General features: G+C 46.0%; 1 protein-coding gene across 1 annotated transcript in view; it reads right to left on the bottom strand.

Annotated features, from left to right (window-relative positions):
• EXOC6B (exocyst complex component 6B) overlaps positions 1–24,273 on the bottom strand; it is a 453,944-nt gene that overhangs the window by 106,399 nt on the left and 323,272 nt on the right. The window contains exons 16-18 of the mRNA XM_078149108.1: positions 15,241–15,352; positions 6,491–6,625; positions 2,737–2,916 (exon numbers count right to left, since the gene is read on the bottom strand). Of these exons, the coding sequence (XP_078005234.1) occupies positions 2,737–2,916; positions 6,491–6,625; positions 15,241–15,352 (427 nt within the window). The remainder of the gene's footprint in view (positions 1–2,736; positions 2,917–6,490; positions 6,626–15,240; positions 15,353–24,273) is intronic.

Raw genomic sequence — 24,273 nt, 5'->3', positions numbered from 1 at the left:
ATGAAGGAAGGTTCTCTTAAAACCTGAAGTCCAAAGAGGCACCTTGTCACAGAATCATAGAATTTAAGGGGGAGAAGGGGTCTCAGCGGTCACCGAGCCCCTGTTCACCCTTTCTTCCTGGCTATGATGCTGTTGGCAGGGCACCCAAAATAAGTGTTTCATTTCATTCCTGACAGCAATGGCTCTGATTAACCTGAAAATCATGATTTTGGTTCAAGAGGTAGCTTGCTGAACCCTCTTGTCTCCCAAGGGCTGAGAGGCCTTTGAAATTACAATAAATTCCCCCGAGAAGTGAAGCATAGGAGAACAGATATGACAGCTGACTCAGACCAGCTGGTCACTGCGTTTCGGTTTGTGATTGCATAGGAGTTGCCAGCTGAGAGGATGTGGACAGGTATTTTCCTCCATAAAAGGACTTCTTATTTACAGGGACATGAAGGCAGGACTTGGCAGGAGCTGTATTCTCCTGACTTCCCTTCGTTCTGTGGGCCTATGGCCCAGATATCACCCACTGCTCAGGATGGCCTTTCTCTAGACTCACACAGAGCCCAGATCCATCATGGAGGCAGCCTAAATCCAGACAGGGAATCAGGACCCCACGGTACTTTTTGGCTCATTATATTATGCTCACATCTCAGAAAAGAACCCACAGGAAAAATATGAAACTTAGCTTAGTACAGTTGAAAGGCCATGGGCTTTAGAGGCAAGGAGTTCAAATCCCCCTGGATAGTAATGCCCTGAGTCTGGAATGGGTTTTTTTATTGGTAAAATGAGGAAAGTGAGACTAAATGATCTTAGAGGACCTTCCACTCTACATCCATTTAAAACCTTAAGGGGCTACATAAATGTTGGCTATTGTCATCATTCCTTCTAGCCCAATTCAGATATAGATAGCCTTGTCATTAATCCTCGGTAGACCAGTCTAGCAGATGAGGCTAGAAGGGGGTAAAAAGATGGGATCTTCTCTTTAATCACCAAAAAGACACTGTCCCTACTCAAACCCCTTCAAAGTAGAGTACACTGTGAGAAATTGCCACTCACATAAGCTAAGCAGCAACAACAGTGAACCTGCAAGGCTGCCTGCCCCATGGGGGTCAATCACACAGGATTGTGGAGAAGTCAGAGACTTTTGGCACAATGCCTGCTGCTGCTTCAAGGGCCAGAACAAGAAAACTGACCATCTCAAAGACAAGAGGAGCTTTCGGAATAAAGGAATTAGCAAAATGCACCTCAGAAATCAGAGGGACGTTAGAGGTCAGCAAGGTCAACCTCTCATTCTCCACAGCTAGGGAAGGAAAGTGACTGACCCATAGTCACACAGGTGGAAAATTCTGGATTCAAAGCCTGGAACTTTAATCCTTTTTTATGAGTTTAAAGAAAGAATGGGATACTTGGCTTTGTTCCAGGCACTCTAGTGCAGGGGTGTCAACATGTAGCCTGTGCACCATATGCACGTCACAATTCAGCCTGAAGTAAGGTCCAAATCAGAATGTATTGCATTTGGGAAATATTTAACAAAATCAACAAAAATACAATTAAACATAGATAACATTACATTTTACAACTAAGTTAAAATGTGGTCCACAGCGATCTTTATGGAGGGATTAGTGGCCCCTATTTCCTATTTCCATTTGACTCTGGTCCCACTGCACTAGTGAAGCATCCTTAACATGGAGGGGAGAAAGCGAAGGAGTCAGCAATAAAGAAACAGATGAAGGTGCAATAGGGTTGCTGTTCTGTTCAGTTGTCTTCAGTCATGTCTGACTCTCTGTGACCCCATGTGGGGTCTTCTTGGCAAAAATACTGGAGTGGTTTGCCATTTCCTTCTCTAGCTCATTGTAAAGATGAGGAAACTGAGAGAAACAGAAGTGACTTGCTCAGGGTCATTTGGCTGTTAAGTATCTGAGGCTGAATCTGAACTCAGATCTTCCTGAGTCCAGGCCTGGCGCTCTATCCACTGGGCCACCTGGCTGCCCTACAGTGGGAATAGGGCAGCAGAAAGAGCAGGGTCCTCTAGTTAAGGTTTGGCAGGAAGACTGTTAAATCACAGCAAGCAGAAAGGAGACATCCCAGCACAGGTGAAAGGGGGAATCCCATCTTGGGCTCCCTATGGCTCTCTGCAGTTGCCACCAGGATCGGGGAGCAAGGGACTCCTGCGGCCACGGGCTACATTAGGATTTCTGACCGAAGAGCCAACCCCAGCCCAATTCCTCAAACACAACTTCTGAGACAACGCTGCGGCATCACCTTTCACGAGCTGAGCCTCCAGTTCTTTGGCTGGATGAACATCTGAAGGCGAACAGACCGGAGGCTTTTGGCTATCAAGAGTCGGGGATGCGAAACGATGCGTGCCTGCCTTCTGCTGCAGCTGAGCTTTTCTACTGCTCAACTCTACGTCAAAGCAGGCTCATATGGAAAGGAGAGACTGCTGATAAGAGGACATAAGGAGAACGGGTCATCTCCTCCTCTGGATGCCAGTGCTACCGATGCCCAGCCCACTCAGCTGCCCTGCCAAGGGCAGCAGTACTTCAAGACAAGACTCTTTTGAAAAGAATAAGGACAGTTTCCCTGAGCTGCTCTTTTCTCTTTGTTTTTGATTCTGTTTCAAGGGATGGCGCACAGGGCAGGGAAGGAGAGGAGGGACAGGCTCAGAAATAAAGGTGACATACAAACAAAATGTTATCAATGGCTCATTTTTGGTCCAAAGGAGTGTGGAACAGTGTGACCATGACTTACAGGAAGGTGTGTGAAGACTGCAAAGGTGCTCCGAAGAAAAGCAATGAGATCCGTCAGATAATCGCTGGCTTTGCTGCCTGAATCCCCAGCCATCCAATCATAGTCAGCCAGCTGCAAGAACTGGTCAATCTTCTGGTTCAGGTTGGTATAAATCTCTTCTTCTGCAGCATGTCGGGCATCCTGGGAAGGGAGACAGAGTCTGAAAAGCTGTGCCAAGTCAGGCAGGAATCAGCGCTGGTAGCCCCTTGACCCTTCCATCCCACAGATGTGACAACAGGGTCTAACAAGCAGGTCAGGGTCGCCACGAACTTGTCATCTCTGTCCCTGCATAACTGGTAGGAGTCTGGTCCTTCTTCCTTACTGGTCACACCCCAGTGCTTTTATATGATTCCTTACCATAAGCAACCCTGTTTCTCATTGGGAGCAAGAAGAGGTAAGTGCTAGAGCTAGGTTTGTGTCCGCACAGAAGAAATACAAAGCATTCTGACAAGGCCACCACTAGGAAGCCCTCTGGATCCCCTGCCCCTCATCATCTGGCACAAGGTTTCCATCTGCAAGGGAATGTTTGGGGGAAACGGTAGCTTAGGAAAATACACAACCTGTAGCCATTGTAATTGCTGTGTTTATACTGAGTGCCCAATTAGCTGGTCCTGGTAAAGAGACACTTCGATGTGTTTCAGAGCATTCGGTGTTTCCAACAAGTCCTGTCAGCACGGCCTTTAGTGGTCTCCAGAACTTCCCCTCTGCTAAGTAGTTAACTCGCAGTACACCTCCTATGGCTCCCTGCCCATTTTTAATAGCCCTTCTTTTGTATTTTTAATACCAGAGCAACAACAGAACCCATTTGCCACCCTCTTTTATGGTGGCTGTCTGGCCAGGTATGCTGTATGGCTCTTGAGAAGGGGAAACTCAGGTCAGGGGGAAGAACAGGAGACAGAGCTAATGCCATAAAGAATAATGCTGTTTGTTAAACATTTTCAGGCACTAGGAATACACAAAAAATGAAACAATCCCTACTCTCTAGAAGCTTACTTTCATTGGTGGAAACATCATGCATATATGTATTACATATGTATGTGTTTGTACATATGTGTATGTATATAAGTTTATGTTAAATACACACATGTAACATCAACACAAGATAAATTCAAGACAGGTAAGTAGAAGGCAGTTTGAGAGAGAGGTCAATAGCAGTTGGATGGCGGGTCTCTGAGCAGCCTCTTGCATTGAGAAGGGAGCGCCGTCCAAGTGAGGGCCAAGACAGAGAGATGGATGGGGGAAATGGAGTGTCATGGGAGAGAAACAAAGGGAAGACCAGCTCCAGTGGCCTGTGAGAGCAGAGGAATGGGAGGAATGGTAATGAGGCTGGAAGACCCACTCCAGGCTCTCTCTCAACTCTCTTCCTACCCGACTACCACTTCTCAGCCTCCTCCACTGATCTTCATCCGGTTCATGGCTCTTAACCATAGGCATCCCCCAAAATCTTGGTACCTTTCTCCCTCTAGACTATTTTGCTTGGCGGGCTCAGGAGCTGCCATGATTCAATTACAATCATTAAGTTAATGATTCTCAGATCTCTTTGTCCAGCCCTCATCTCTCTGCTGACCTCTGGCACTATATCTTCAACTGCCTATTGGACATTGTGAACTGGAAGTCTCATAGACACCTTGAACTCAACATGTCCCAGAGTGAACTCTAAAATTATGTTTGCCCTTCCCCTCTTTGTAACTTACCTATTACTATCAGAGGCAACACCAGCCACCCAGACTCACACACTGTCCTGGGTACTATCCTTGGCTCTCAACTCAACTTTTAGCCCCCATATCCAAACTGATGCCAAGTCTAATGGAGTCTTCCTCTGAAACGTCACTCAAAATGCTCCTTCCTCACCTCTGACATGGCCCCCACCCTGGTACAGGCCCTCCTCGCCTCATTACTAGACCATGATAGTAACCCGTTGCTAAGTCTCCTTGCTTCAATGCTGTCCCCACCCTAGTCCATCCTTGACTCTGCTATCAAACTGACCTTTGAAAGCACAGGTCTGACCAGGTCACTCCTCAACCCAGTAAATTCCAGTGACTCCCTACTGCCCCTAGGATCAACTACAAAATGCTCTGTTCAGCATTCAAGGCCCTTCACAACCTGTGCCCACTTAATTTACAGTCTTCTTGTACCTTACTCCTCAGCACATGCTCTGATATCCACAGAGCTGGACCTTTGCTAATCCTTACATAAGCTACTCCATCTCTAGACTCAGTGTACATCCACTGGTCCTTCCCATGCCTAGAATTCCTTCCTCATCTCTGTCTCCTGGCCTTCCTGGCTTCATCCCACCATTTCCACAGGAAGTCTTTCCTGCTGCCCCTTAAGGCTTCTCTCTGAGATTATCTCCAATTTATCCTGTTCATAGCTTGTCTCTACACAGCTGTTCGAATGTTATCTCTCTCATTAGACTGTGAGCAACTTGAGGGAAGGGACTGTCTGTATTTTTCCTTTCTCTATAATCTCAGCACTTACTAAGTCCAGGGGCAGGCGCTTAATAAATACTCACTGACTTAAGAGTGACCCAAATAACTTCCCTATATAACATTTATGCTAAGGCCTCACTTTGCAGAAATCTCATTCTTATCCATAAAACAGGAGTCAAAGTAAACCATCTAGATCATTCTGAAATAACTTGACTGAGGTAAAAGGGCCTTTGTGATGTCCTGATAGAACACCTTCATTCAAAAGGGTCAGAAACCAAGACTCAGAAATGAAAAGCAGCTCTTTCAAAACCGAAAAGCCATGAGTAAAAAAACGAGGATCAATACTCTCCTAATTCCAAAGAAAGTTCTTTTTCCGAAATCCTATTACACTGTTCCTAAAATGCCATCTCATGAAAGGAAATCCTCTATCACAAACTGGTAATACTAGGAATATTTCACAACTTTATTTGCAGTTTTTCTTCTATTTTAATGTCAATTTATTTTATTTTATTTATTTTAATGTCAATTAATCTTCCCATCAGAAACTATCCTATAATCTTATTTTAAAGTAAGTGTTATTGATGTTGTCTTTTTTTAACACATAATTTTCCCCAACATTCCTCTTCTTTCTCCTTCCAGAGAGTTATCCCATATAAGAAATGATATTTTTTTTAAAGATAAGCAAGAAAGAGAAGAGGAAAAAAGTTAACGCAATTGGTGAATACATTGAAAAACTCCAAAAATACACTAATGCACTGTTGGTGGAGTTGTGAACTGATCCAACTACTCTGGAAAACAACTGAAACTATGCCCAAAGGGCTATAAAACTCTCCATAGCCTTTGACCCAGAAATACCACTGCTAGGTCTGTACTCCAAAAAGATCAAAAAGGGGGTGGGAATCTATATGTACAAAAATATTTATAGCAGCTCTTTTTGTGATGGCAAAAAATTAGAAACTGAGGGGATGCCCATCCATTGGGGAATGAACAAAGTATACTACACAAATGTGATGAACCATATCGTGCTGATGAAGGGGAATGGTTTCAGAAAAGCCTGGGAAGACCCGTATGAATTGGTACAATGCAATGTGAGCATCAGAGGCCGGGCTCTTCGTTCTTCACTCAGACTGACTACTCTTCTACGGTGGCAGAGCCCATAAAAAGAAGAGGAATAAAAGTGCCCAGAGAACAAGGGAGCGAGCAGAGGCACAGTTCATGCCAGGCGGCCCAGAGCCACGCCCAGGCCACCATCCACAGAAGCCAGTGCGCTTGTGGGCACTTCTCACCTTGAATGTGGTGGTCCCGTACAGCTTGGTGGTGTGGACTGTCTCAGGGAGCACGTTGGTGATGTTGGTGATGAATTCTTCCAGGTACTTGCAGGATTTCTCCAAGTGGGTCGTGTTGATGATAATCTGCACGAGCTATGAAGCAAAGACAGGTACATGTCAAACGGGTGGGCCTCCAGCTCCAGAAGAGAGGACACGCGAAGGACAAGACAAGCTGTGCACTCCGGCTGGTGCACAGTAAGTCAGAACGGCATGAAGGGAGACTAGATCAGAGTGACTGATGAGAAAAACAGTCCATGTTGTCACACACACATGCACAGAAGAGCACTAAGAAATCTTCCTTCTTAGGGTCATTGTTTCCAGCCCCATCCCCCAACTGCACTCCCCTCTCAAGGCTCCCATTTTTTTTATATGATCATAGAAGGAGTAGATGAGATGACATGAAATGCTAATATGTTAAACTAAGTACAAAGGCTTGTTCATATCCGGTCACCCCTTTACAAAATGTGAAGAAGCTTCCCTGATAAACTCAGAAGAGGGGCCAGACTGGCAGGATGAAAGCTGCCTGTGTGCCCCGGGAAGCCCCAGAAAGCCCAGGCTTCTTCCCGACTCCCCCACCGCGCTGAGGTCTCCTTAGCAGGCGTCAGAAACGCCGCATCCCCCAGCCAGCACCAAGAGACACAAAGGGGCAGACGTGCGGCACCCACGCAAGCCATCCGCCCAAAGGAGATGCTGGCCCTACAGGGAGTGGCAAGAAGTGACCACGAAGAAGCAGGACATCAGGACCCAGAGATGCTGAGGCAGGAGCTGCCTCGACCACACGGGTTTCCTCTGTGTATGTTTCACTACTAATAGCATTAAATGTCTGTACCCACTTCTGCAGAAAGTACTCCATGTTTCAGAGGAATAAATGTTTTCTAGCTATTGTTCTTACTATATCATCTTAGGTAAATGCCTTTGCTTTGAGATAAATGTGTCTTACGACTGACTAAAAGAAGACATTTATGCATAAAGAGCAAATATGCTAACTACCTCTAGTATCCCACATGGGTTCCTATAAAAAAAAATCCACAAAATTCTCCAAGTGTAAAGAAATAAGAGGCACAATTACCTTTGTTAGCTTGCCAGTGGAGGCTTGAGAGTTATTGCTTTAGGAATATGGATCCACCCGCCTGTGACAGCAGTTGGGTGAGGACACCCACCTGGAAAGTACAAATATCAAGTGGAAGGGTAGCCGAGAAAGGGCATTCCACGAGGAGGAGCTCATATCCATATGGAGTTACAATGAAAGAATCTCTAGAGGCCAAGGGATGGACTAGATGGTCTCTCAAAGTACCTCAAGTTGGCTCACCTCGGCTTCATCATCTATAACATGGAGTTGGCACCTTACTTCAATCATGAGACCTTTGCCCATACAACCTGTATCTAAAATAAGCCATGCATAGCAATGAAACTCTAACCTGTCTTATCTCTTCTTTTATAATGTTTGGGGGTTTTGGGTTTGGGGGGGGGGTTGGTGGTAGTGCTTTTTTCTTCTATACAAGAACCCATGTCTGGGCAAAGGATATCCTATTTGCCTCACATGTACAAACAGTGTATGTGAAAGAAGGTAGATAAGAGGTGTAGTGTCACCAGTGGGAAGCACAGGGGGGACATTCTTACTGCCAACTTTCCAACCCAGTGATACTTCTTAAAGCTCTGAATGCCCTTCTCAGACAATTCCAATAGCTTTCCAGACTCATAGAGCAAAGCATCCCAGGTCCATTGGGAGAATGGTACTCAACATAAGATGTGCTGATCAAAGGCTCGATGAAATCTTTATAGCCTGAGAGGAGTGACTCCATCCATAATTTACAGAATCACAGAAGCACGAGTTGGGAGCCAAAGCAGTCTCAATGATAACATACCAAACAAGTAATGGGCTGGTCATCCAATCTCTGCTGGAAGACTTTCAAGAATGGGGAGCTCACCACCTCTCAGACATCAGCCCACTCTTTCTCTAGACAGCTCTAAGTGGCAGAAGTCTTTCTTGACCCTAAATCTGACTTGTTGCCCAACACTGTCAAAAGCCCTCTGGGGCTCAAAAGAATAAATCTCATGCCTTTCTCCATCCTCTGAGGTTTGAAGATCACTATCGTGCCCCTTGTGAATCTTCTCTTCTCCAGTGTGACAAGCCTAGTTCCATCAAGTCATCCTCATGACAGGGACCCCAAACTCCTCACCATCCTGGCTGCCCACCTCTAGAGACCCTCTGGCCTATTGAGGTCTTTCTTAAACTTTGGGACCAGAACTGAACGCACTACTCCAGATGAGGTGTGACAAGGGCCAAGTGGAGCAGAACTCTCACCTCTTGCTTCCTGGAAGCCGTGCCCCTCTTGGTGCGTCCTGGGGTTGTACTAACTCTGCTGGCTGTTCCCATCACATACATGACTCCTAGTGAGCCTGCAGCCCGCTAACTCACCCAGATCCTTTTTCAGAACAGCTGCTTTCTAACCACACCTCCCTTACCTTGTATTTGTGAAACAAATTTTTTTTTTACATAATTATAAGACTTCATATTTACCCCCACTGAATTTCATCTCTTTAGATACAGCCCCAGTGGTCTAGCCCAATGGTGTGAAACTCAAACAGAAATGGAAGCCATTAATCTGTAAGTAAGGACTGTGGCCACATACTGACTTTGTTTTAAAAATACAGTATTGTCTATGTTTTATTATATGTTTACTTACTTAAGTATTTCCCAGTTACATTTTAATAATCGAGTTCAGTGGTACTTGGGAGCGTTGTGGGTTGCATGGCCTGTCACAGGCAGTCTGTCTGAAAGCTTTTTTTTTTTTCAAATACAGATTTGGGCTACTCCACTGGAGATCTAAAACATAGACAGTGAACTATTAACAACTTCCTACAGTCTAGTTATTCCATCCATTCTGCATTCACTAATTGTATTATTATCTAGTCCACGGGAGACAGAGAAGCTTCCCCTAAAGAACGGGGGTCACTCACACCACCAAGAATGAGTCTGAAGCCTTCAGGGTCACCCTTCAAGAGGGGAATGGTAGAGAGGAACTTTCCATTCAGGTACAGCTAGAAAAAAGGGAGATGCCATGATATTGTTTTATTTACTATACTTGCAGAGTAGTAATACTAATAACAATTATGATGATGATGATGATGATGATGGTGTGCAGCTAGGTGACACAGCCGAGTGCTGGGCCTAGAGTCAGGAAGACTCAGCCTCCCGAGTTCAAATCCAGCCTCATCTGCTCACCAGCTGCGTGACCCTGGGCAAGTCACTTTAGCCTGTTTGCCTCAGTTTTCTCATCTGTAAAATGAGCTGGAAAAGGAAATAGTTAACCATTCCAGTATCTTTGCCAGGAAAACCCCAAATGGGGTCACAAAGAGTCAGACATAACTGAAACAACTGAACAACAACAAAATAAAAATAATATTTAATAGTGCATATTATGTGCCAAGCACTTTACCATTATTATCTCATTTGATTCTCACAACAACCCTGGGAGGTAGGTGCTATTATTAATCCCATATTACAGATGAGGGGACTGTCAGTATCTCTCTCTCTCTCAAGAGCCCAATGTATATCTGAAATCTGTTTTCTCAACCTTGGAGTTCAGCAAATATCCAGGGGAAATTACATGTACCTTTCTCCTGCTTGTGAGTCTTCTTCAGACACATACAGACACAAAAGCTTGTGGATCTCGGAGGGATGGTGTGTGGGAGCTGTTGATCAGCTTTTCATACTCCATAGAGACTGAAGGGTAAGAAGACACTGTGATGCCCAGTCCCGAGGCGGGTCCAAAAGATGAAGAACTAAGGAAATCTTGGGGCTGGCGCTCTGGGAAAGCCACGAGCCGACTCTCACAGAGCTTGGCTAACTCTGCTTCTCCTCAGCCCCTGTGATGGGTGCCCTTCAATAGCAGGTAAACTGGTAAACTGACACAGGTAATTCTCTGAGCTCTACAGAGGAGTCTGGATTTAGAAGCTACCCCAGAATCTCAAGGTTTTGGGAGGAGGATTCCTGGACACAGTCCCCCTCGATACCCCCAAATTGTTCTATCTGAAAATGCCCAAACTGTCAGAGCATCCTTGGAAATAAGCAGAAAAAAGTGAATCAGGTCACCCCCACATTGTGCCCCACCTAAGAGAAGAAACAAGTTACAAAATCAATAAAAGTCTCGCTTGACTCCTTCCTTGACTGGTGAGGGTGGACAGGTGGCTGTTGACAAGATTACTGTGATGCTGGGGGGGACGACAGAGAATCAATGTGGAAAATTGAAGAGTTTCTATTTTAAAACGAGCATAGCTACCTGTAGGAAAGGCACTGTCTATAAATTGAAATCCTGATAAGAAGGAGGGATCGTGTCATGTTATCGCAAATGCAAACCAGTGACAGTCAAAGAGAAGATTGTCCTGTTTTTCATGATATTGGCAGCTTAAAAAAAAAACCGGCTTCACTGGGTACGTTATAATTTCCCACGACTTTTTCAAAAACTGTCAACACAAAAGATCCCCATGAATTACACCAATTGGCTGTCAGTCACTCTGGAAATGTTTCATGGCAGAGCACAGAATGGACTATTAAAATGCCCTAGGATTACAGCAGATACTGTGTCATTTTCAGGGGAACATTGTCTGTTAATAAGCTCTAAGCAATCTGTGCTCCTGAGTGACAGCTCCCAAAAACCTCACAAGGGCATTTGCAAATGAAAAAGCAGATGCTCTGGGGGAGGGGTCAATCATGAAGTTACTTGTGTAGGAACAATCTCAGAGATAAAATTTCATCATCATTTGAGTCTCTCCTGTGATGTGGCCACGCACGATGAAACAGAGAGGAGCCAGCTTCATGTGCAGGACAGGGCTCACCCTGGAGTGCGGAACTGACTTCTCTCTCCTGTACTGAATTCAGGTCATCCTCACCCAGGTCAGTTTTGTGAGTGCAGTGGACACCGGACACAGGACACAGCACAGCCCTGGAGGCTCTAGGAACCAGAGAGACGAGCAGAGGTCCCCTCACCCATGTCCAGCTTCAACCACCAGAGCCCCTAGGTCCCGGTGGGATCGCAGGAATGCAGCCTAGACATAAGCACTTCCAGGAGAGATGGACAAGCTATAGGATTTGGGACTGGGAGACACCGGGGCGGCCGCTCATTTTACAGACAAGGACACACACCAATATGCGTCAGAATCCAAGCCCTGACTCCAGTTCTACGACTCCATGATGCTTTTCCAAGTCCTCCAGAGAACTACTTCTACTCTCACTCCCAGAGGCTTGGAAGCCCACACGGCATGCCCCGGGTGTCCATGCTCACGACAGAAGGAGAGGTCTACCTGCCCGAGGTTCTGGTGTGCTGCTCAATATGCTGGAAGGCCTCATGGCTCTTCTGTATCCCTGGAGCTGGGGCTGTAAGGCTAGGCCACAAGAGTACAAATCAGCAGCTCCCTTCCCTCGGGGACAGCAAGGACTCTTCCGTTGTTCTAGTGCCAGACTGACCCCACAAGGCTAAGGCCCCTCCACCCCCTCACTGGCTTCACTGAGCTTGTGGGAAAGGGCATTGCAGACTCCCAAGGCCTGGCCTGGAGAACAGCCTGGACATCACACATCTTAGGAATCCAGGTGGCACCCTGCAAATAATGAATGTCAGCAGCACCTCAACGGCCACCAAAAACAAGAAGAGGAAGAGAGTCAAAGGGTCACCAATCTCAATCACACCTGAGCGAAGGCTGGGAGAACTACTGGGTAATTTGAAGATCACGCCCTCAGGGGAGAAAACAGCAAGGTGGGCTGGGAAAAAGCTGAAGTCACCCCCGGCACTGAACAGCAGTGGGACCAGGCAGCCAGGGAGCCCAGTGGGTAAGACTCGGGCCCGGCTGGGGGTCCCTGGACAAGTCTTTACCTGCTGCCCTCTCTCAGGTGAATGTCACCTTCACTTTCCTCATCTGTAAAAGGATGATCATGAGAGCATCCACTGAGACAACCTGTACAGCCTCAAAGCATGATGGGAATGCTCTTCACATCATGCCCATATTCTTATTGTTCCCATAAGAATGCCATTTTAAGTCTTGACTAATAATAATAATTAATAACTAAGACTTCCCTAGAGCCTATCACGTACCAGGCATCTGCTAAGCACCCAAGATACCAATGCATACAAAAAGAAAGCCAGGCTCTGCCCTCAGAGCAGGAGACAAGACACAAAAGAGAAAAGCCAAGCTGGGGTAGGGGTGGCGGAGGACCGACTGCTCCAGGGCACGGTGTTAGCGGCCAGAGAATCCTGAACACCTTGGGAAGTGGGGGAAGAGGGGCGGGGGGCGGGGAGCAAGCTTCCTTGAGGAGAAGGAAGTCAATGTCCAGGACAGTCCTAACAGGACTCCATTGTGGTTTTATGTTTTTTGTTTTTTTCTCAGCCCAATCAGTGTAATCACTGAAGATGTGACGTAAGGAGGCTCAGTAGGAGAAATGGCTCATTTGGGCAGCCATTCATAGCGCATTCACATTTGATGAGGCTGAACGTCTAAATAAGGGAGAAAAATACACACAAAAGTAAAATGGGACATAAACTGGGAGGGCGTGCATATGTAGGTATGACATGAATCAGGATGTGGAAATTGGGGTAAGTAGTGGCACAGCCACAGACGTTCTTATAGGTATGTGTGTATGCACGTACGTAGGTACATGTATGCGTGTATGTACATGTGTTACTATATTTATATGCACTCAGGGTGGTGGATGTATTAAAGAGTGATGCTACTGATGGCTTGGGTGGCTGGAAAGATCTAAAGAGTGATCACTAGCCCTCTCCACACTGCCCACACAGCCAGGCTCTCCCAGAGTTTTGGGTGCAACCTTTCTTTGTAGAGCCCGGTACTATCTGTACAGATGCTTACTAACTACTCTCAGAAATCAAGTGCCTTGAGACCAACTTTCCTGGGGAGCTCCTTGACCTTCTGACCTACTGCTGCCTCATGACCATTCGCCGTTAGTGAGGAAAAGCAGGCACAAAAATTCCCCCAGAGCTCTTGAGCTCAGAGTTTAGTTCCAAGGTCACAAAGTATGTCAGAGGAAGGAGGTCCGAATTAACACTCCAGGGCTCAGGTCTCAAGCCAGCACTCTGCTGTGTGGCTTGAACAAAATGAGGAGATGATTGTCGGTTTGAATGGGGACAATCCAAGCAGCAAGTGGGTGGTCCTTTCTGAGCTGACATGCCGGTCTTTGGGGGCACTGCAGCACACAGACAGCAACTCCCACAAAGACCCCCAGCACAAATCTCACAACTGACATTTCCCCAGCACTTTTCTTATGCCAACCCTACAAGGGCCAGAACATAAGCGATCTCCCTTCCATTACTCGGATGAGAAAACAGAGTGTCACAGATACACAAGGACTTTCCATGACAAAATGAAGCTTCTTTCCCAAAGAGAACCTAATTCCCCCAGAGCTCTCCTTTCTCCTCACAACTTCCCCCACCCCCCAGGGTAATTTGCTGCACCTCCTGGGGGTGCAGAGGCTGGGGAGCAAGACAGCCCTCAGTGAATCACTCCCCTCCTGAGCCTCAGTCTCTTCACCTGTCAAAGGAAAGACTCAGAATGGATGATCACGAGGATCTCTCCCACCTCTTAAACATACAATCAGCTCTGACAAGACAGCCCACGTCCTACCCCACAATGACTGATTCGTCTTTAATTGCCTAGAAGGAAGAAGAACCATCTAGATGCACCCAAGCACTCGCCTCCAGCTCTCCCTCTCTCTCTCTGAATCCCCAAGCATCCTGGCACTAACTCTTGGAGGGCACTGCCCATCATCCGGGATAACAAGAACCCAACTGTTCTCTTATTCAGATTGCACACACGCATCCTTGCTGCAACCAAGCGCTAAACTTAACGAGTGACACCTCACTACATGAAGCCCACCTCCAGAGCCTTTTCCTTCTACCTTCGTAACCAGGTCTGCTGTGTACCCGGGGCCAGGGTTACCCCTGCGACTCCCCCTATGTGCCCGGCTGGCTAACAAAGCTCTCGCCTGCTGCACTCCCTTGAATGGTTTTCCCCAAACTCCAAAAGGCCCCCAGATATCTGGCCTGCACTTCAGGAGGCTGGGACGGAGCTCTGAGCACACAGCACGACTTGTCCCCTTTCCTTGGAGGACAGAATCAGCTACCACTAAGACCCCTGAATGGAAGTCTCCCTGCCTGTAAAGATCCCCAGATTCTGGGCTGCTAAAGTGTGTTACCTGTCATGAGGGGATTGGAGGGGACTGGGAGACTTCTTCCAAAGCCAAAGCGGGTCTGCATACCCCAGCCAAGTGCTGTGACTGCCAAGATCCTCGGCATCCTTGATTTTACGCAGGCAAGAGTTGAATTCATATAAAATGTTATATTTGGACTGTCATTCACATTAATAGGAACCTGATGTTGAGAGTATCCTCTGAGCAAAATCCCTCTCATATAACTAATGGCAAATGATCCACACTATTCCTTCCAACCATATCAACTTCTGACCGGAAAGCTGGCTAAGCCCATGAAAGACATGGAGAAAAAGAACTCGGCTTTGCAGGAGGAAAGACAAAGCACAAACAGATTAAACCAAGACGGGCCTGGGGCACTGGTGGCGGAAAGATGAAGGTGAGAAAAAGGAAGGGGAATTCTGCTGTGGCCACAATGCGCCTCCCAGGATGGGCCCCACATGCCAGAGATGCTCAAGTCTAGGCCAGGGCAGTCCCAGCCACGCAGCCTCACCTCCGTCAGCCCGACGTTCTTCCTCTTAATGACATTCTGCAGAGAGCTGCTCAGTGTTCGAGTCAACAGCAGGTTTGTAGACTTCCGGATCATGTCGTCCACCTCTGTGGAGCTGAAAAACAAAGACTAAGCATGAGCCAGGCCAGGCAGCAGAACCAGCCTGACAGTATTCCAAGTGGAGATCCATCCAAAGCATCCCTGAGCACCAACCCCCGCCACTAGTCCTTGCAGTCTCCCACAGTGCTTCCCACGCACAGCGAAGAGTAGTGAAGAAATGCTGATGGCAATCTCGTGTCCATTTCTCGCCCGGTCCCTCCAGACCGAGCTTGTGTCCACCTCTGGACACGCAGACAACCAAACCAGGATCCCAGCTTCTGGTCTAGGCCTTCCTGACAAATCTAATGCAGAAGGGAAAGTGTGGCTTCTGGATAAGCCTGGGAAGCAACTCGCTCCAATCACGCACAATGAATTGAGGACGCTAAGGAAAACTCAAGGGCCTGCCTCCGGCCACAGGTTAAACTACAGAATTCTCCACTCTCCAGGAGGTGCTGAGTGATGGCACAGCCTTCTTTAGAAGAGACACTCAGACCTCGTGGACCGCTCCTTTTGTGTCTCCTTTGCCGGATCCTCCTCTGACCACAGGTGTCTCCACAGGGGCCTGTGCTGGGTCCTCCCACGGACTTAAGGAATTCTCTCTATGCTGATGATTCTCAGATCTACTTGTGCTACTTATACTCTCTGCTAACCTCCAGTCTCATATCTCCAACTCGATGGCCAGTAGACATCATCAGCTCAGTATGTCCCACATTGAACTCCTCACCTTGTTCCTCAAACCCTCCTACCTTACAGTCTTACCTGGTACTGTTGAAGCAAACCCCACTGTCCCGGTGATCCAGGCTCACAAGCTAGCTGAGCTCTCTCTCTACCGCTCCTTACTCTCTCTCGTGCCCATGTCCGATCTGTCATCACGTCCTGTTAGCTCTACCTTTGAAGCATCTCTTGTATGCGCCCCCTCCTCTCCTCTGATATGGCTGAGTGAAGGCCCTCAACACCCCATGCCCAGGCTACTGCAATAGCCTATGGTTAGTCTCCCTGCCTCAATTCTCTCCCAGCTCCCGTCCATCCTACACTCAGCTGTCAAGCTGATCTTCCTGAAGCACAGGGCTAACCATGTCATTCCCTACTCAACAAACTTCAGTATATCCTCCCCACCTCTACACACCTGTACAACCCAAACAGCATGATCCCAGCATCCTAGGCCTTCCTAGCACTACATAGAGAACTGATTAATCCTACTTCAGCTGGGAAAGCCTGGCTAATCAGGCATAAAATCCTCTGTCTCATATCCAAAGCCCTTCATAACCTACCTGCCTTTCTCCATCACGTGTTCATGGACCTGACCCCCCTCATTATTCACACAAGCTCTCCATCTCACAGGTCTGGGCACTGGCCCCGGCTGGCCCCCAGGCCCTGAATGCTCTCCCTCCTCATCTCTGCCTCCTGGCTTCCCTGGCTCCCTTCAAATACCAGCTAAAATCCCCCCTTCCACGAGCAGCTTTTCCTGATCTCCCCTTCATGCTCTTCCTCTGTTCAGTATTTCAGCTTGTTCATACATGGTTGTTTGCGTGTGATCTCCCCCGTTAGATGGCGGACTCCTTGAGCACGAGGATGTCTTTTGCCTTTTTTGGTATCCTCAGTGCATAGCTCAGTTCTGGGCATAAAGGAGACGCTTAACATAAACGTTCACTGACTACAACCAAATTCGTCATTTTCTCCCAAAACTAACAAATTTCTCTAGGGATCCTCTCCTCCCTTTCCCCCTCATACATACTCTAACTTCCAGGGTTAAATGTACACATTTGATTCTAATTCCAATATCTCTTGCCTTACATCTCATCAGGTGCCTGATCCCAGTAACTCAACCTCTCACTACACTAATTCCTGATTGTATCTTCTCTTTCCCATTCCAATTTTTAGAACCCAAGTTTAGGTCCTCACTACTTTTCACATTGGCTATTAAATAGGCGCCTAAAGCGTCCTCCCCACATTTTTCTATTCTCATGCTACTACAGATTAATTTTCCTAAAGCATGGCTCTGATCACCTCACTCCTGCAAACCCTGCTACTAGCTCCCTTCTGCCTATCAATCAATTAGTTAACAAGCACTTATTAAGCACCTACAATGTGTCACTCATGGAACTAGGTACCTGGGGATACAAAACCAAAAGTGGAACAGTCTCTGCTCTTACTGCTTTGGGTTCTATCAGGGGAGGCAACATGCGTGGCTATAAATATATACAGAACAAACAAAATAAAGTCTAAAGCCCTCAGCCTGGAGCTGAATGCTCTCCATATCTGGCCCTAACATCATCCTGGCCTTACCTCCCACTGCTGCTATATATGCACCCCCACATTCTGTTCTAGCCAGTATGGGCTACTTGTCACTCCACAGATATTTTTCCTGATTATGGGACCATCTGGCCTTTATTTGTGCTGTTCTATACAAATAATAATGATAACAAGTTGCATTTCTATAGGCCTTTAATGTTTAAAAAGCATCTTCCTCATAACATTGCAAGGTAAGCAGGGCCGAGTATTATTATTCCCATTTCACAGATGAAGAAACAGAGGATCAGGGCAGTGCAGTGACTTCCTTGGGGTCACAAAGCTCGGATCTGAGTCTAGGTGCTGTACCTCAGTCCTGTGCTCTTTGCACTACATTAGGCTGTCCCTCTACAACACTTCACTGCTTTTCACCAGTCTTCATCTACTGACAGTCTGTCCTTCAAGGCCTAGCTTGAATACCACCTTCACAAAGCTGGATATCATCAGCTGGATATAAAATCTCCTTTCTCCAAACCCCACCAGGACTTCTCTCATGCCCCATTTATGGCACTCAACATGTTCGACCTTGTGTTATAGTTCCTTGTTTTATCTTCTCTACTATGTTGCAAAGCTTAAGTGTCATATTTTATTCACACTATCATCTACCCCATCACCCCTAAGTGACAAGTGCAGTGTATTGCAAATAATAGGGCCTCGATGTGTATTTAATTGAGCTGAATTCTAGGGAGAACAATCTGATTGATGACAAGGTTATCACAGCTGTAACACCTTTTGGCAAAGCTGAGATAATGCTACTTATGTTAGAAAAAGCAGCTTTATTCAGGGTGTCCCAAACATCTTAGTGCAAATTTTAGCTTAGAATTTGAGTTAGGGTTACAATTCGGGTTGGAGTTAGATAAGCTTCAATAGCTTAAAACTGTTAACAAGATGTTTAGAACAGCGTGTATATACAGCCCTTTGCTTGGGGCCAAAAACTCACCGAGAATAAGTTGTTAGTTAAGAAGTTGGGCCTAGTGAGTTCTTTCTGCTGAAGACTGCTTCCTCAGCCTTGGCACAGCAGAAGTTCATTAAGAACCTTGTAAGACAATGTTCTGTGTATCTCTCTCCAAGTTACATGTCAGCGCCATTATCAGAAGTAAAATATAATAGCAAGAAATCAGATGACAGCAAATAGTACATTAAAGCAGAATGACTTCAAAGATGGTAGATAGGCCTTTGGAGTTTGGAGCCCAAGCAGGTCTCTTTTTGATTGAATTTTCTTGAGTTCCTTTCCTGTTGCTGGATTTTCTCACTTAGCCTTCCAAAACAGTTGATGCAAAAAGCAGTGGGAAAGACGCAGATAAAACAGACAGAAAATTGTGACCAGAACAGATCTGGAAATACCCAAGCCCTTGTTTCAATGAACTCTAGAGGCGAAGCAAAGCATTGTGGGCAAAAATAGAACTAATGGATGCAGCAAGACCGGCTTCAAGCAGTTTGCCTCAATGCAGGGAAGGTGCAGGGGTGAGGATGTCCCTGACCCACGGTATCTCAGATACAGAAGGATAAATCAAAGGTACCATGGAGCCTGCTCGGCTCCACACCGAGGTCTAACGCTAAGCACTTCATGCCTTTTTAAAAGGTGCCTGTCTCCACTCCCCTGACTGGCAATGATTTCCTATGATGAAAGAGGCATACATATCCCTGACTTTTAGAGGACTGGAGGGGGAGGGAGAGATGGTGCCGAGGTTCTTAGACTTCTCAGAACTAGTAACACTGCTTCACGGGCAAATGCCTACATCAGAAAGGACAAGAACTGTGGAAATCACACCAGCCACTAGCAAAATGGCCCACTTGGCAACCAAAAAAAAATGCCTCTGTAACAGCCATCGTATGACTCTGTCCACGGCCAGATCACTTTCTTAGTCTACTAGTCGAGGCAGCAAGGTGGTGCGGTGGATGGAGCCCAGTTGAAATCCTGCCTCAGACATATCACGTAACTGCTGGCTGCCTTAGTTTCCTCGACTGTAAAATGGAGACAACAGCAGTCAACAGTAAAGTGACGATAATCAGCCTACTCCCAGAATGAACTGAGAGAATATTTGTAGAGCACTCAGCATAGTGCTTGGCACACAGTACAGCACTTCATTAAATGTCGGTTCCCTTCCTTTCCCCTTCCCTTCTTTACTGCACAAGCAAGCATCCCAGTCAAGCTCTGAACTCCAGAACCTCCAGAGAAGTCCCTTGTACACGGCACCTACTCCTCGTTCAACTCATGGATGTTCAAGCCCTCTATAACACCACGGACCCAAGGAGACGTTGCCTGGTCAGAGAGGAGAAAAGGAGCTTCTTTCTACCTTCAGTTTGACTGGAAGTAATTTCAACTTTGGGGGAAGTTCCCTGGAAATTGCTATTTCTGCCCGGGGAGCCTAATTGAGACTGGGAAGTTGCCCTAAAAGGATCCCATCTCTGTCCCTTCTGAGAGGTGTAATCTTTTCTTTTTGAAGCCGATTTTGGGAAGAGGCTACAATACCACCCATCCCTTTGATCTCTCAGCAACCTGGCATTAGGCTTGGAATGACAGGGTCCTTTATCTTCCCGAATGGAATGAGAGGCAAAGAAAATTTCAAACTGGCAGGCCCCAAAGCATTAGTAAGTACAGAGCTTCTGGACACCCTGTCTTCCCGCCCACCCTTCCCCCTTCCCCGGCCTCCGGCTCTTGATCCTGTTCTACCTGACAAACGGTGAGGGGACCAAGCAGAAGATGCAGAGGGAACAAGAAAGCCTCCAGTTCTCTGTGTCTGCTGGTGAGCGAAGCAGGCGGCCTGTCAGCCCTTCCATCCATCATGTCACCTCAAGGGCACCCTGTTTGGGAAGCCCTGGCCAATAGGCCCCAAATCCCAGCTCCCTTTCCCAGGGAAATGAGATCGCTGTGTTTAGTGATGAGCGGGCGGAGTCAAGCAAAAGGCAATGCCTTTTTCTGCTAATCTATCAGCTCGTAGAAGGAAGAAGAGGCAACATTTGCTGCCACAGAAATACCAAGTCTACTGATTTTCTTACCTCATTTCTTTCTCTAGACGATCTCACAGTGCCCATGGTGTTTCGATAACTGAGATATATCATCCAAACAGGCAAACTAGGCAACAATGAAAACCTGAAGGATCTACAGGTGTCCCAAAGAACCCAAGCAGCCAGACCGGCTCATCATCTGAATAAGGGCTTCTGGATCTGTGGTCTGGGAATTTGAGTTCTGAAATATTTTGATAATTGTATTTCAATATAATTGGGTTGCTACTTTGTAATCCTATGTAGTTAATGCATTTAAAAATACTCTTCCAAGAAGGGGTCTCTAGGCTTAACCAGACACTGCCCACAGGATCCAGGACACAAAAAAGATGAAGAAGCCTTGACCTCAGTCTTCACGAATCAAGGCTAAACATTCCAGCACCATTATCATTGGCATCATCATTACCAAATAAATCACTTAGTAAGAACCCAGCCCTGAGGCAGAGGTTACAAACACTAGTGAACCGGCTGTGTATGTTGAGAGGGGCAAAAGAGAGAAGTGGAAGACGGAGAAAAAGAGAGAGGAAGGGAAGACTAAGGGCGACTGTCAGACAAGCACTTAGGCAACACATCAGTGTGTTCTAACTTGAAGCCAATGTGCCCGAATCGGCCACCGGCAAAACGGCAGATGCGCAGAGGAAACTCAGCTTACACGCCATCCGTAAAGTAATCCAAGTACAAACTCACTGATCCCCAAAACAGCAAGAACAAAAGCAAGTAACTCAATTTTTAAAGTCCCACGGTTTTCTTTAATTCAGATGAAGTTTTTAATTTCATCACTTGTCTACAAGTGTTTCTACTTAACTAACTTGATTTTTAAATTCAAAAGTGTTTTAATGTCATTAACTTCACTGTTTTTGAGAAATTGATAATTGCCAATTAAAGCTATCATAAATGGAGATGCATATTCACATGTATATAATAGCTAATCATAGCTAGTATCTATGTATGGATTTATGGATCTAATATCTATATCTTACATCTGTCTTTGTGTGTGTTTACATCTCTAGGTGATTCAGGGGATAGAGCACGGCGCCTGGAGTCAGCACGACCTGAGTTCAAATCCAGCCTCGGACACTTACTGTGTGACCCTGAGCAAGTCTTTTAAACTCTGTTTGCCTTAATCTGCTGGAGAAGGAAATGGCAAATCACTCCAATATCTTTGCCGAGAAAATCCCATGGACAGTACTGGTGTGCTACGGTCCATGGGATCACAAAGGGTCAAGCATGATTGGACAGCTGTATGTTAGGGTTTGCAATGTACTTTATAAGTATTATCTCATTTCATCCTCACAAAAACCCTAGGAAGTGGGTGCTATTATGATCACTCCCATTTTACAGGTGAGGAAACAGAGTCATAGAGCAGTTAAATGACTTGCTCAAGACTGCATAGCCAGTAACTATCTGAGGCAGAATTTGAACTCAAGTCTTCCTGACTCCAGGCCCAGCCTTGCATCCGCTATTCCACCTACCTGCCTACAAAGCAAGCTCTTTTATAGAATGGGATTGGTTCCACCTGCCTGTTTACAAATGGGCCATTTTCCCAACATGGACAAGAGAAGAGATGTCACTGAAAAGTAAGCAGACAGATTTCCTGGCTGGTGGTAGAAAACTGGGGCCCAGCTTTTCCATTACACCTAACTGACATGTATCTCTCTCCATCCAAGAATTACTCTAACTCCCTCAGGATTTAAAGCATCCTACTCTTGGCCTGATGTCCTCTGGGTGGTTTTTATAACTCAAAGGTCATAGGATGCAGGAACACAGAGCAAGAAAGGATCTTAAAAGTTCATCTAGCCCAAACCTTTCGTGTTTAATGGAGCTCTTTAGTTTTTGTGGCATTTTCATTTCCCAATCAACCTTCTCATTTTAGAAATGAGGACACAGAGGCCCAGTGAGGTTGGGTGACTTGTGTAAGCACACGTGCGCACACACACACACACACAACACACACACACACACACACACACACACACACATAAATGGGAACAATCAGAATCCAAACCAAGGTCCTCGGACTTCACATCCACCCAAGGTCTTTCTTTACAAAACCGAAGAGAAAGTTTGTACCAAGTTTTCTTTCTCCCAAGTCTCCCCTTTTTCATTTCTTTTCTACCTCTAACCAACTTTCCCCTTTAGCCCAACAAGGTCTTTTCTCCTAAACACAACTATATCCATCAGTACAAACAGTAACCTGCAATTGAAAAATAGATTAACTGTGTATCAAAACTGCAGACAAAGTGACAGAAAAGTGATGTCTAATGGAGCTGCACGTGTATGGTAAAACAAAGGCCCTTAAAAGCAGGTACACAGAGTCCTTGCTAACTGATGGCCGGCTGGATGCCCAAGATCCTTTCTTTGGGCCACAACTCAACCGATGGCAGCAAAACCACGATGACATACATGGAAGCTGTCTATGAGCTGAAGGTAACCAACATCTTCAGGTACTTCACCACCTGAAAGGTCAGCTGGCTTCTCATCAACTTTTCCCTTCAATCAAGTTACTCCACTCGAACCTCACTAAAGATGTTTTCAGGAGATATGTGACTTCCAAGAAGCAGTAAAGAATAATCCTGGAGTAGGCTTCAGAGAGGTTGTGAAAGCTCATTATGATACAATATTTTCTTGTAAAACGATTACCGGAAAACTTTTTTCCTGAAGGAAATTATAGTCCCATATATATTTTCCCTAGAACCTTTCAAAAATAGCTGTTTTAAGATTGCATGAACAAAAACAAAGAAATAGCTACATGGATATTTTAGTCATCCAAATCAGTGCCTGGTTTCTACTCACACAGTGGTCACAGACAACTTTCGTGCCACTTTCTGGGCTGGCACCACTGATTGGCATCCTCTCTAAAGGGGCACCTTTTCTACCTTCCTAGTCTAGTGGGAACAGAAAACAAGGCCTTTTGGAATCAAAGTTTAGTCCCAGTCATTCTGTGCAAAGGAGACGGTTTTCTCTGCTTCACAGCTCTGATCCTTCAAAGTCTGCTGCTTCTCAACTTTCCACCTCCAGAACATTCACCTCTGGAATTAATTCACCTCTGCCCACTGTTCTTCAAACAGAGGTCTCCTCAGGGAGCCGCACATCTCTAACTTCAATCTCAGATTGAAACTGAAACAAATTCCTTCCTTTTCCTAATGGATCACTGAACATGGTACAAGTTCACTTTCTACTCCAACTGCATTCCCGTCTGACTCTTCTGCCACCTTCACCATCCCAGATTCTTCAACACCCCACATCTTCATGTATCCCTCTTGCTCTGAACGAAACATTTCCCTTCACTCCTGTTGCCTTTATATGGCCAAATCTATCAATGCTAATAATTCCACTTTTAATATTCTTTTTCCATTGTGACCTTGACAAATGACAAACACACTCACTTTCATAAACAAAAAACAGAAAGAGAAATGTTCATTAAAGGTTAAATCTAAATTGTTTTAAACATATAATGAATTTAAGATAGCAGTCCCAATCCTTTCCTTCTAATCTGTTCCTTTCTGAACTTTCAGTAGCTCTCTTGTGTATGCTTTGAAAACGATTCACTGGCACTCTTTCCTTTCTTTCTTTGGCATCACGATCACTACTTCCCATCCCCAACTCTCTCACTGGAAAAAAAAAAAACACTCCTCATAACAA

This window comes from Phascolarctos cinereus, unplaced genomic scaffold (genome assembly GCF_003287225.1).
Source record: "Phascolarctos cinereus isolate Bilbo 61053 unplaced genomic scaffold, phaCin_HiC Scaffold_2;HRSCAF=192, whole genome shotgun sequence".
In the NCBI taxonomy this organism is placed as follows: Eukaryota; Metazoa; Chordata; class Mammalia; order Diprotodontia; family Phascolarctidae; genus Phascolarctos; species Phascolarctos cinereus.
This window is presented reverse-complemented; position numbering and strand designations above follow the sequence as displayed.